The following is an 11,601-nucleotide window of genomic DNA, read 5'->3' as shown; positions in this document are numbered from 1 at the left end:
ATCCTCCGTAGCAGGTATTACATTTACCGCGAAAATGTAAGGATTAATTTTTTTCGGCCGTTTGATAAATTGCCGATCGTTCGTGATATTACGTGAAACACGATATTATTATCTATCGGTGCGTCATTATATAACGATGCTGCATAAGGCGTAATGGCACTTGTTCGTACGATTGCAAAATGTAAAACGATTGCAAAATGTAAAACGATACACGATCGACTTACGTCGATGACAATCTTGACAATGAGAAATATCTTTAAATTATAATAAATTTGTATATAAAAAAATACATATAGAATACATGTAGAAAAGTTTTTGAACAGCGTGTTGCTTTACGAAATACGACTGCGAGTAAACTTGCAATTTTTTTTTTCCAGTCGAGTTTTCAATTAATTACACAGATCGTCATATCGTGCGTAAAGGATCTAATATCGTTTGATCGTTCGATGAAAGCCGGTTGTAGTCACACGATACTTTATGCTCGGACGGCTTTATAAAGCGCTGATATTCTTAAAGCCACTATCGTCATTCGTCCGAAGTATAATTATGTACATACGCACTATATAGCTAAAAAGCTATCCCGTAGAAAAGGGGATTCCATAAAAGATGGACGAATCATACAATTGAGCTGATAGAGTTAATTTCTTGTCGTAATAAAAAAAGATTTCAGAACCGTATAATGTTTAAGATTAGACGCTATAGAGACATTGGACTACCCTAATTTATTTTTATTCTGATTTACATAAAACTCATTTCAGCTCTTATAATTTCACCACTTTTATACGATATAAAAATGTAGGAAAATTCTAATGACCATTGCAGCCCGTATCCGGTAGGGAAACGTATATTATTTAAGTATGCATATATAGACTCGAATTTCTCTCTAATTTAACTAAATATATTCTTCAAATATACGAGTAATAAGGTTGTTAATAATTGTGAATTATTTGAATTATTATCATATTCACGTTTAATATCGCGAGTATCGCGTCGCGTTGTATCCCCTTTCAAATATTTAGATCTATACATATATCTTATATATATCTATATATGTGTCGTTCGATTTACGATACGTCTCCGTTTCCGGCTGCCGCTTATTCGGTCTATTACAATTTAGTTGTCACGACGTTGGATGTTGGACATTACTGTCGCGTTAATTATTACGGTCACCTCGATATTAAAAGACGCATGGTTGTTCGCAAAATCCACATTCGTCGCAGCATTTCTATAAAACACAATTTCGATCATTAAAATTGTGACTAAAATTTAATAATATTGAAAATTTTGCTAATTATATATATAAAGTTTTTAAATTATAGAAGATAATATACTACACACACAATTTTTTTATATCTGTATAAAAGATATTATATTGTATACTACGTTATATTATTCAAATTAATTTTGTATTAAAAATTTTTTTCTCATAGAGGGAGGATACTGTATCATGCAAATACGTACCATTGAATAATCGTTAAGTGGTTGCTCGCGTAATCGGTAACGCACCGAGCGATTGGCTATAATGTTTTGAATCTCATATCGAGACAACTTTCGATCTGTTATTTCCCAATTGAACGATGGCCTAATATTTGCTCCTAAATTCAATATGTCGCGTCCTCCGTGCATTATGCGAAGTGGTGGTGCATTTATCTAAAAGGAAATTTTTTTTCTTTATTTTCTCTTGTAAACATGTGTACATTTATAATTAATACAGAAAAAGACTGTACATAAGTAATGCAAAAATATTCTTGCCTCAATATCAATAATGTTATAAATACGACTGCACATTTTTTTTTTTTTTTTCAACTAAACATATATTCTTTAGGAAAACAATTTTTTTAAGACATGTGCTAATAAATAACATTATAAATATGATTGCACACACATCATTTTTTTTTCGATTAAGCGAATATTCTTTAAAAAATTAATTTCTCTAAGATTTTTTATTTTCTTTCTTTCTATCTCTCTCTCTTTTGATATGGGATTCTTATAATCCCTTTTGATATCGAGTTCTGAATTATTCGCGTAATGTTTACCTTCTCCTTGTACGGAACTTTGGTGGGAGTCTCTGGTCTCGATGAAACTGGCGTTAATTCAGCTGACGCTGATTCGCCGGACAGTGCGAGACTGCTGATGCCGCTGGTCTCACTTCCGGTACTTGGAGAAGCCCGTCCGGAATCGGGTGAATTTCTCGAGTTCTGTTCGTTCTCGAGCTTAAGAAGCTTTACGTTCAATGCGGAAAAGTGCTCCGGATCTAGACCGATCAATGGCAGCGTTAACATCAATGCCATGATTCTTGTTTTGTTAGCGTTGGTGTACCTCTTTTTAACGCGAATACTGCGACCTAAAATGGATGTTTATGATAATATCGTCATGATATTTACAAGACCACTGATTGTGTATCGTTTTAATTTTAGTGATTTTTATTATATGTATTATAAATATGTGTTTCACATATTTTGATATTTTATAACTCTTTTGCTCGTGTCAACATTTTGCATCACAACACTGTTCAAATCATTTAAAATGCAGAAAAAAATGAATGCGTTTATAATTACAGTAAAATCTAATTTTTAATTTGCACATTTTACAAATATCACAAATTTGCAAAATTTCTTATTTAAATCATGCAGAAAATACACATATGTATGTTTATTCTCTTTCATAATTTTTTTTCTCTCACTTTTTCTTCTCACAAACATGTATTAGTAAAAAAAAACACAATCTAAAGTCTATATATGTTTGTAGATAGATATTCAAAACAAATTATTCCGTTTCGAAAGATATTATGATTACTTATAGTGTCTCAATTTACTCGATATGCTATTAAATTGATTACCCTTCACTATTTCTTGTAATAAAATTTCACTTTCTCGTCGACATTACCTGGATTAGTGTAGTCGCTTTAATCGTGTGAACCGTTACGACTTCAATAGACAACTGAATGTCCTACTTGTATATATCCTGGCAAATCTATTCGTCTGTACATATATCTTTTCGTATGAGAATACGTGATGATAAACACGACCTTAATGTTATTATTCGAAGCGCGCGAGTGGAAAGTATTCGATTATATATTGTTTTATTGACAAAAGCATTTAACGTTAAATATTAACAATAGTAAATAAATACATTATACACATTTTTTTAAAAAAGAAAAAAAATTTGAATTAGTTAAAACACAAAAAATAAATAAATCAATAATTAATAAATCAATAATAAAAAAATAAATAAATGTAGATGTAATTTTATATTGTTAATATTTCAATATTTTAATATTTTGAGTTAATTTTTTAATATTTTTATTTTTGATTGTTTATATCTGAAAACTATAAGAGATATTAACAGAGTGGAATTCTTTTTGATATAAAATCTCGATGTTAAAATAAATATTATTGAAAATTGAATTTTCTCTCAGGAAATCGTGTTGCTTTATAACCAGAGAGAACTCCTTTACCGACGAGGTTGGTAAGGCCATATTCCGTTGATACCAGCAGCCTGTTTTGATACCAACGTATTCTCTCACTTTTTCTTCTCACAAACATGTATTAGTAAAAAAAAACACAATCTAAAGTCTATATATGTTTGTAGATAGATATTCAAAACAAATTATTCCGTTTCGAAAGATATTATGATTACTTATAGTGTCTCAATTTACTCGATATGCTATTAAATTGATTACCCTTCACTATTTCTTGTAATAAAATTTCACTTTCTCGTCGACATTACCTGGATTAGTGTAGTCGCTTTAATCGTGTGAACCGTTACGACTTCAATAGACAACTGAATGTCCTACTTGTATATATCCTGGCAAATCTATTCGTCTGTACATATATCTTTTCGTATGAGAATACGTGATGATAAACACGACCTTAATGTTATTATTCGAAGCGCGCGAGTGGAAAGTATTCGATTATATATTGTTTTATTGACAAAAGCATTTAACGTTAAATATTAACAATAGTAAATAAATACATTATACACATTTTTTTAAAAAAGAAAAAAAATTTGAATTAGTTAAAACACAAAAAATAAATAAATCAATAATTAATAAATCAATAATAAAAAAATAAATAAATGTAGATGTAATTTTATATTGTTAATATTTCAATATTTTAATATTTTGATAGTTAATTTTAATATTTTTATTTTTGATTGTGTTTATATCTGAAAACTATAAGAGATATTAACAGAGTGGAATTCTTTTTGATATAAAATCTCGATGTTAAAATAAATATTATTGAAAATTGAATTTTCTCTCAGGAAATCGTGTTGCTTTATAACCAGAGAGAACTCCTTTACCGACGAGGTTGGTAAGGCCATATTCCGTTGATACCAGCAGTCTGTTTTGATACCAACGTACTCCACAACTCTATGGTACAGTGCCTGCGACAAGCTGTCTTCAGCAAAGCTGCAGCAGGCATCCTTAGCCTGCGATGTAGTCTGCTTTGCCGACTGCAACGTTTTTCTCCCCTGATATTATTTCAATATAGAGATTAATTGAAACCATATTATTAACATTTAGTAGATGACTTTACATATTTCTAACAACAACTACTTCTTGATGATAACAGATGTCATTAGATTATTGTTATCACTTACCATACGCGGAGCACAATATCGATAAAAGATATTTAGGATAACTGTGCGAATCCTTGATCGATTATTCGTCTTTTTGCAAATTTAATTACTTAATATACCGGTAGGATGTTATTGCATTAAATATCTCTTATTAGAATTTCTAATTTTTATTATTTCTTACTGCTTTGATGCATATATTTGCATATAAACATCTTTCTGAGATTATATTTTTTTTATTAAACACAAAGCAGATTGTAAAAACACGTGCAATAGAACGTCGTTTCTTAGGTATACTTGATCGAGCTTTCTCGCAAGCGCTATGTAAGGATTCTGTTCTTTATATAAGGTAGTTAGACACAGCCGAATAAGGTGGTCTGATGCTACTCAGTAAACGTTACTAGCGATGGGCACCATTCGATGAAGAGTCTTCGTCGTCTAGGACAATGTGAGTTCCGGTCCTTTTCGATCTTTCAGCTAACTCGTTCTCACAGGCACTCGATGGACACAGGCGCTTGATGGACCCATGGTTTGAATCGTGCGGGAATCGTGACGTTGGAAAGCTTCTAGAATATGTTATTATATAACATTGGAAGAAAATTGTGCGCCTCTCTCTCTTTCTCGTTAATCTTGTGTGGTTGTCTGTAATGACAGGAAAAAGAAGGCGAGGGGAAGGAATCTACGAGAATTTAAGGAGAAGCCTACGCGCACGCAGACGTTTACATATCATATCTAATGGAGAAAAAAACTTGGAATCTACGTAGAAGCAAGCGCCTTTCTTTCCTTGATTGATGTATTGGTGAAAGCAATCGATTCGTGTCCAAAGGTGGGGGAGTGTTTATGGAGGAATTTATAGAATGAAGACTCCAAAGTTCTCACTCTTCTCCAAAAAATATATATGTATATATGTATATAAGCTCCACGATAGTTATAATAAATCGCGCGCCGTTCTTCTATACTTTGGTATCTTCTTCTAGAAGAAGGGAACGAAGAGACAGATTTGGTCGACATCGTTGTTACAAGAGGAAAAACACGGTGGCACTCTCTCTCTCTCTCTCGCGCAGTCTCTCGATATATGACATTTGAAATGCGACTTTTCCTCGGACTTTACTTGATGTTCTCTTCTTCTCTCCTATTAATCGACTGAAGTAGGCCAACGGAAGAAGAATGAATTACTCCCTATGTGATATAAAATATGGTGGGGGCCAATCAATGGTGCTCACATAATATAAGAAGAAACGGCGGGGGAATGTTTCCCGGAGCAGTGCGGCCTGTGGCGATCCGTGGATTTCGCCGCCGACTGAATGAGAAACATGCAGCGTCAAACGAGAAGCAAGCTTTAATGGATATCTCGGCTCTTTACGGAACTATGGAATTCAACTTCTGCGCGATTCTTGAGTTGATCAATTGAGGGGTCTAATGAGTGTCTGGAGTACTGGAGATCGATGTGGTTGAAAGGTGGAGGCGAACTCAGCTTGAAATCAGTTGGGATTTCTCGCGTACTGTAGTAACGACATGAACCATCATTTTGCACCAAAATAGAAGAATTTTTTTTTTTTCTAAGGCATTATGCGTATTTTCTCGAATATAAGATTAATCACAAGTATATACTATTTCGACATTACAATTCAATTTTTTCGGCATGTTTATGAAAGGTTATTGCTTGCGAAAGATTTACCTTCTATATACCTGGATTCCGTGTTACCGACATAGTTCTGGTTTCGAGTTTCATGGTTCGCCGTCAGAGAGCCCCATCCTTGATATCTTGAGCTCTTTATGAAAGAATTTTTAGATTTAAACTTTTATATATAAGATAGATCCTTTTCTATAAACTTTATATTAATAGGTGTACGGAGTAAATTTCTAAACTCCATATATTTTTAAAATTGAAATTATAAATTTTTTTATAATTGTCTTACATTATATATACGTACATTACTTATACAGAAAAAGAGACTTAATAGTATTTCACGATATAATTACTTTATTATCAATGTATCGAAATTACTTTATTCTTATCGATGCAATATAATTGCGTTAACAGAGTGATATTTATATATATATATAAGGTCTTTTGAAATCTTAACATTATATCTCGAGACATCCGTAAAATTGTGCAGAATGATTGAAATGCATCTACTCCTGATTTTAATGAGAATGTTAAAAAATAACATAAAGAGGGCACATTACTTTTATTCAATTATTTTCTTCGCTAAAGAAATATATTTTAGATGTGATTGCTATTGTGGACAAACTTATTATATAATCAGCTACAATGCAAATGACATTGGCGTACGTGCTTCTCGTAGATGCGTTTTTAAATATTTTCCGTATACCTAATATACCGGGTGGACGTTACGCGCGGCATTATAACGCGTCGCAACCACATCGCATCACATCGCATCGCATCGCGCGACCCATCCGGTGGCCCTAGCAACGCACATGCGCCCTTCTTGGACTCTCGCTTCTCCGGTTTCTCTCTCCGGATGGTTGGGGATTGGCCCGGAGTAACACCCCCTTATAATGGGTTCACCCGTCCGCGTCGAGTGCTAGAGAGAGATAGAGAAAGAGAGACAGCGAGAGAGAAGGAGAGAAAGAGAGGATAGGAAAGACAGAGATGGAGCGAAGCGAGGGAGGCCGGGGGAGAGACGTAATTCCATGGTAGCGAGAGAGGAGCGAGAAAATCGGACGAGAACGAGAGACGACGCCGGCTGCGAGGGCCGCGCGCGAGAGGGATGAGGGCAACGGAAGCCATATTGATTTCCCTATGTTTCCCCGTGTTGTTACTATAGCGCCAAGCGAGGGTGCGAGGAGTAGGCAGGTACTACCCTCCTCGACAGCCACCCCGTTCTTCTAACTGTCGGTTGTCCGGCAAGAGAGAGAGAGAGAGGTGTGCTGTACCACGGCGCGCGTGTATATATCCTGTCCCCGTTTCTCTCTCCTTTTCTCTCTTTTCCCTACCTCGCTGTTTTTTCCTCGCGATCTTCTGTTTTGCGCGCCAAGTATCGCTCGTTATTTTCTCATCGTCTGCTTCGCGTTGTATCGTACAGACCAAATAAATGACTTTGATCGCGGATGTTTTCGAAAGCGCCAAAATATCATTGATTCTGCGGTGTGTGTTGCCGCAAAAAAATTTCCCTCGTTTTAATATGTCCACAACGTGTACGTATAAAAGTATTTTCATCTCGCGATTCGTAATCGCGTATCTCCGAAAAGTTTTAAACGCGGATAAAAAAATATACGACGGCAAGACAAGCGTCTATTCAGAGGAAGATTTATTTGCTATTGTATATTATTTTTTGCCAGCTGCGAGTTTCGCGTTGTCGCATAATTTGTAGAGACGAGAGTCTCGCTAAAACTACAAACGGGGCGCTTTTATTTAGCTTTTTCGGCCACGAGCGCCGAAACACGCCGCTGCGAGACGCGATTCGCTCATTAACGACAGCGATCGTTCATCATTCCTGCCATAACATCGCGTTTCGTGGTCATGCGTGAATCGGACGTAATGTTTTCCCCTGCGGAACGTCCCACGGACAGAAGGTATCCAGGGCATAACCTGGGTGGTCCGATATCAGCTGCGCAGCTTCCCAAACTCGCGCCGCGCGTTTTCCTGCGCTTTTCTACGACGATGCCCTAGCGCCCTTTCCCCGGGGTCGCGGAGCAGGAGAGAAAGAGAGAGGGGGAGGATGGTTCGCTGTTGGAACGAGGGAGACGGCGAATAGTGCGGTTGTTACCTAGTGATGCATGGCTCGGTAATAGCTACAATACAACCAGCTTACAAGAGGGGTTCCGCTACCATGCCGCCTCTCGGCGACTTGAGATTTATTGCCTCCGGGCGGATCGCGGATTCCCAGATTCCCCGGTTTGCTCTTATAAATGACTCCTATTAATTGACCGCGTGATGGTAGACAAGGAAAAAGGGGATGCCCGAGCACCTGATCCATTTCCACGCGGATGGTTTCGCGGCGCAGGTGATAAATTATTCGCATCCAGAAATATTAAAGGCACGCCGAAAAATATGTACAGGTTTTAACGCATATTTTTGTGTTAATAGTTTGACGATATCGTCGTTGAAAAATGCTATATTTGTAATTTTCAACTTCGACAAAAATGACGATCTCGATAATTTTACAATATTGACTCAAACGGAGGAATGCGGTATAAGCGAGATAGCCGCGCCAGCTCGAGATGGATGCGAGATTATCACTTCGTCGCGGTAATTCGCCATTGGCGTATTCGTACCCGACTCGTGTGTCTGTCCGAACACGCGCAAACAAAAAAAAAAATACAATTTACTCTTCAGCGTCAGGCAGAATTTTCCGCGGTTGAAATTACCGCTTTCATCGCAGCCGCGCGGTCAATTTAGCCTGCAAACTTCCCGACATACGGGAGTTTGCAAGCTCGGCGCTGAGCCGAGCTGAATGGCGACCTCCGTGGGTGTTCGTTTCTTCTTTTTTTTTTCCTCCCGCGCGACGCGCACGATCGTCCGGATTTTAAAGTGCCAATCAGAGAGGAGGGGCTGTGAAAAAAAGCGGAGAAAACAAGGAGGAATATTCGATATCACTGGACCCGTGCCACGGCCACGTGTCTGACGCGCGGGAACAATGAGAGAACTAGACACACTCGCCGGGTGCTAGCACGAGCACGACAACCCCAACGCAAGCAGCCGGCTATATAACGAGAGAGATCTCGGCACTATTAAACGTGTCCTAATGCATTTAATGGCGAGTTCTCGTGCGAGTTTGTGTGCGATCGAGAGGGTGGCGCGCGTGGGTGGGCTGCGTGTCAAAACACGCGCGTTTAAGTCGCACGCGATCCCCCGTAAATCGAAACTGAGACACAGATGAGGATTTCTCCTTCAAATTATTACGCGCGTTTAGCTATACGAAACAAGAGAACACTGAGAACTTTTAATTAATCAGAACTTTCGTAAATATATCATCTAAGAGATACATGAAATAATTACTATGTAGATAAGAATAATTGTTTACTATATAGATAATTGCATTGCAGCTTTCTCTTCATGGTATTCTGATTACCATGCTGAACACAGTAGCATATTTGTAACTTTCCGAGTAAATTACGACCGCTCGCGGATAGTGTTTCGACTCGTGAAATTTATGTAAAATCATGCGGGTCTTTCTTCTCGTCGGTGAGATATGTGCGGACCGTGTGAACGTGGTGTGTAATAACGTAAGACCGAAGGTTGCTGCAGGTAACAGACCGCCTCTCTCGCATCCTCATAACATGTAAAACACCGGGATTACGGGATAATAACCACAGGGCGCTGGTGTTTGTAAACTTTACAGTTTGCCGATCTACTCTACATATCCAGCCTTGTCGGCTAGTTAGAGCGGTCGGGAATATACGGGTGAAAATTCTACATTCGTAGAGATTATGCTGCCATAATGTACTGTTACAGCGGACTACATCCGAAACGGGTAGATCTATTTCTTGATAGTACTTTTTAATTCAGATAATGACATTACGAGTCAAGATAATGCTCGGTGAATTAAATATTTTACATAAAAATATATAAGAAACGCGATAAAAATATAAATGAGTGTTGCATAAAAATGTTGTAAAATTGTGACATTTTAAGATAGAAAGAATAAATTTGTATATTTTATTAAAGATACATGATATTAATCTATTTTTGTCCAACTTAAATTTATATACAACACTCATTTATATTTATAATGCAATTGTCTTTCATATTTTTATATATCAAATATTTCAAAAAAATTCCATTACATAATACAAATTCAATTTTTATTTACAAATTTTACTTGCGAATATAAAGACATCACAAGTAGACACGACGCAGCATAAACGCTTTTAAATAAAACGTGAAGTTAATAATCGGGCTTGTCGCAAAAACGTGCCGAGACAGCGGAGAGTTAATGAAACGCCATGGTGGATCACGGGGTGGCGGCTCTCACACGTAATTCCCGCTGGCCGAAGACCGCGCCAGAGTGGACACGAGGGATTCTGCCGTAGGGTCTACCACCCGTGGCTTTAATATCGCTTTATTAACCCACTTTGGACGCAAGCCTGATTTCTCGGGTCGGTATTCTATCCCCCGAGCGCGAAATCTTACGTAACGCCGAATTGTTGGGTTAAGGAGACGAACACGTGGCGAGGATCTACTGTAATAAATGGCGCATTACATCCTCCATTAATCTGCCTAAGGATTGACGAAGTATATTAATTTTTATCAATAGCGCACTCTTGTGTTCCTTGTCAATCTCGTGACAGATTCTATATCGAAATATCCTACAGATTAGACTCAAAACTAAACTTCCGGTGAAATAATGTCTATTTAAAATTTTACCAAAGTGTCAAATTTCAAATCTATTTATACGCCTCTGAAATTTGATTCGCTCGAATGCGCTTTCATTTTTTTATGTTAAATTATTTTGACATTTGCAATCAACAATTTTACATATATTATAATTTTTTTATATGAAAAAGTAAAGACGCATTCAAACAAACAAACAAAATTATATATAATTATATGTATTATAATTATTATTTTATATACATATATAATATAGTATTGTCGTAGAGGAGTGCGTCGCGTTGATGTGGAAAAATGATACTATAATTTAACTAGTATTGCCGTAGTTTTCAAGTATGAGACTTTTTTTTGTACAACCTACAAGGGTAATGCAATTGCAGAGATTCTCCGGCAATCCCACGAAACAAGGTCCTCGAATCTTCGCATGCCTGACTTACGCGGGAGCCGGCTTAACGGAGCAGGCAGGAGGCCGGCTTCCTTCACAGAAACGAAGCCGGCAGATGTCGATCCAAATATTTTAGCCTCTCGCAATTACTCGACTCTGCGGCAAAGTATCGGCGCAAACAAACGTCAGCGTTTGTGAGCGCGCGTCAAAATTTTGGGAGAGAGATACGTTGATATCATCGCTATAAATTTTCGCAAAATGTATATTGTTTATGTCATCCGCGGAATATATTCTGCGCGAATTATGCGTGTACATCTTGACGGTCGCGATGTCGGAA

At 37.1% G+C, this 11,601-nt stretch overlaps 1 protein-coding gene across 2 annotated transcripts; it reads right to left on the bottom strand.

Moving 5' to 3' along the window:
* Window positions 1-1,108: 1,108 nt before the first annotated feature.
* Window positions 1,109-3,838, bottom strand: LOC115239206. Of its 2 annotated transcripts, none has more exons than XM_029813600.1 (4): window positions 3,730-3,838; window positions 2,037-2,344; window positions 1,462-1,650; window positions 1,109-1,225 (listed from the first exon to the last, which is right to left on the bottom strand). In XM_029813600.1, exons 2-4 carry the CDS (start codon window positions 2,289-2,291, stop codon window positions 1,178-1,180), a joined length of 492 nt encoding a protein of 163 aa, XP_029669460.1. In that variant the 5' UTR covers window positions 2,292-2,344; window positions 3,730-3,838; the 3' UTR covers window positions 1,109-1,177. The 2 variants fall into 2 exon arrangements, with proteins under 2 accessions (XP_029669460.1, XP_029669459.1); XM_029813599.1 differs by lacking the exon at window positions 3,730-3,838 and adding an exon at window positions 2,887-2,994.
* Window positions 3,839-11,601: the final 7,763 nt, after the last annotated feature.

This window comes from Formica exsecta, unplaced genomic scaffold (genome assembly GCF_003651465.1).
Source record: "Formica exsecta isolate Colony F162 unplaced genomic scaffold, ASM365146v1 scaffold365, whole genome shotgun sequence".
In the NCBI taxonomy this organism is placed as follows: Eukaryota; Metazoa; Arthropoda; class Insecta; order Hymenoptera; family Formicidae; genus Formica; species Formica exsecta.
This window is presented reverse-complemented; position numbering and strand designations above follow the sequence as displayed.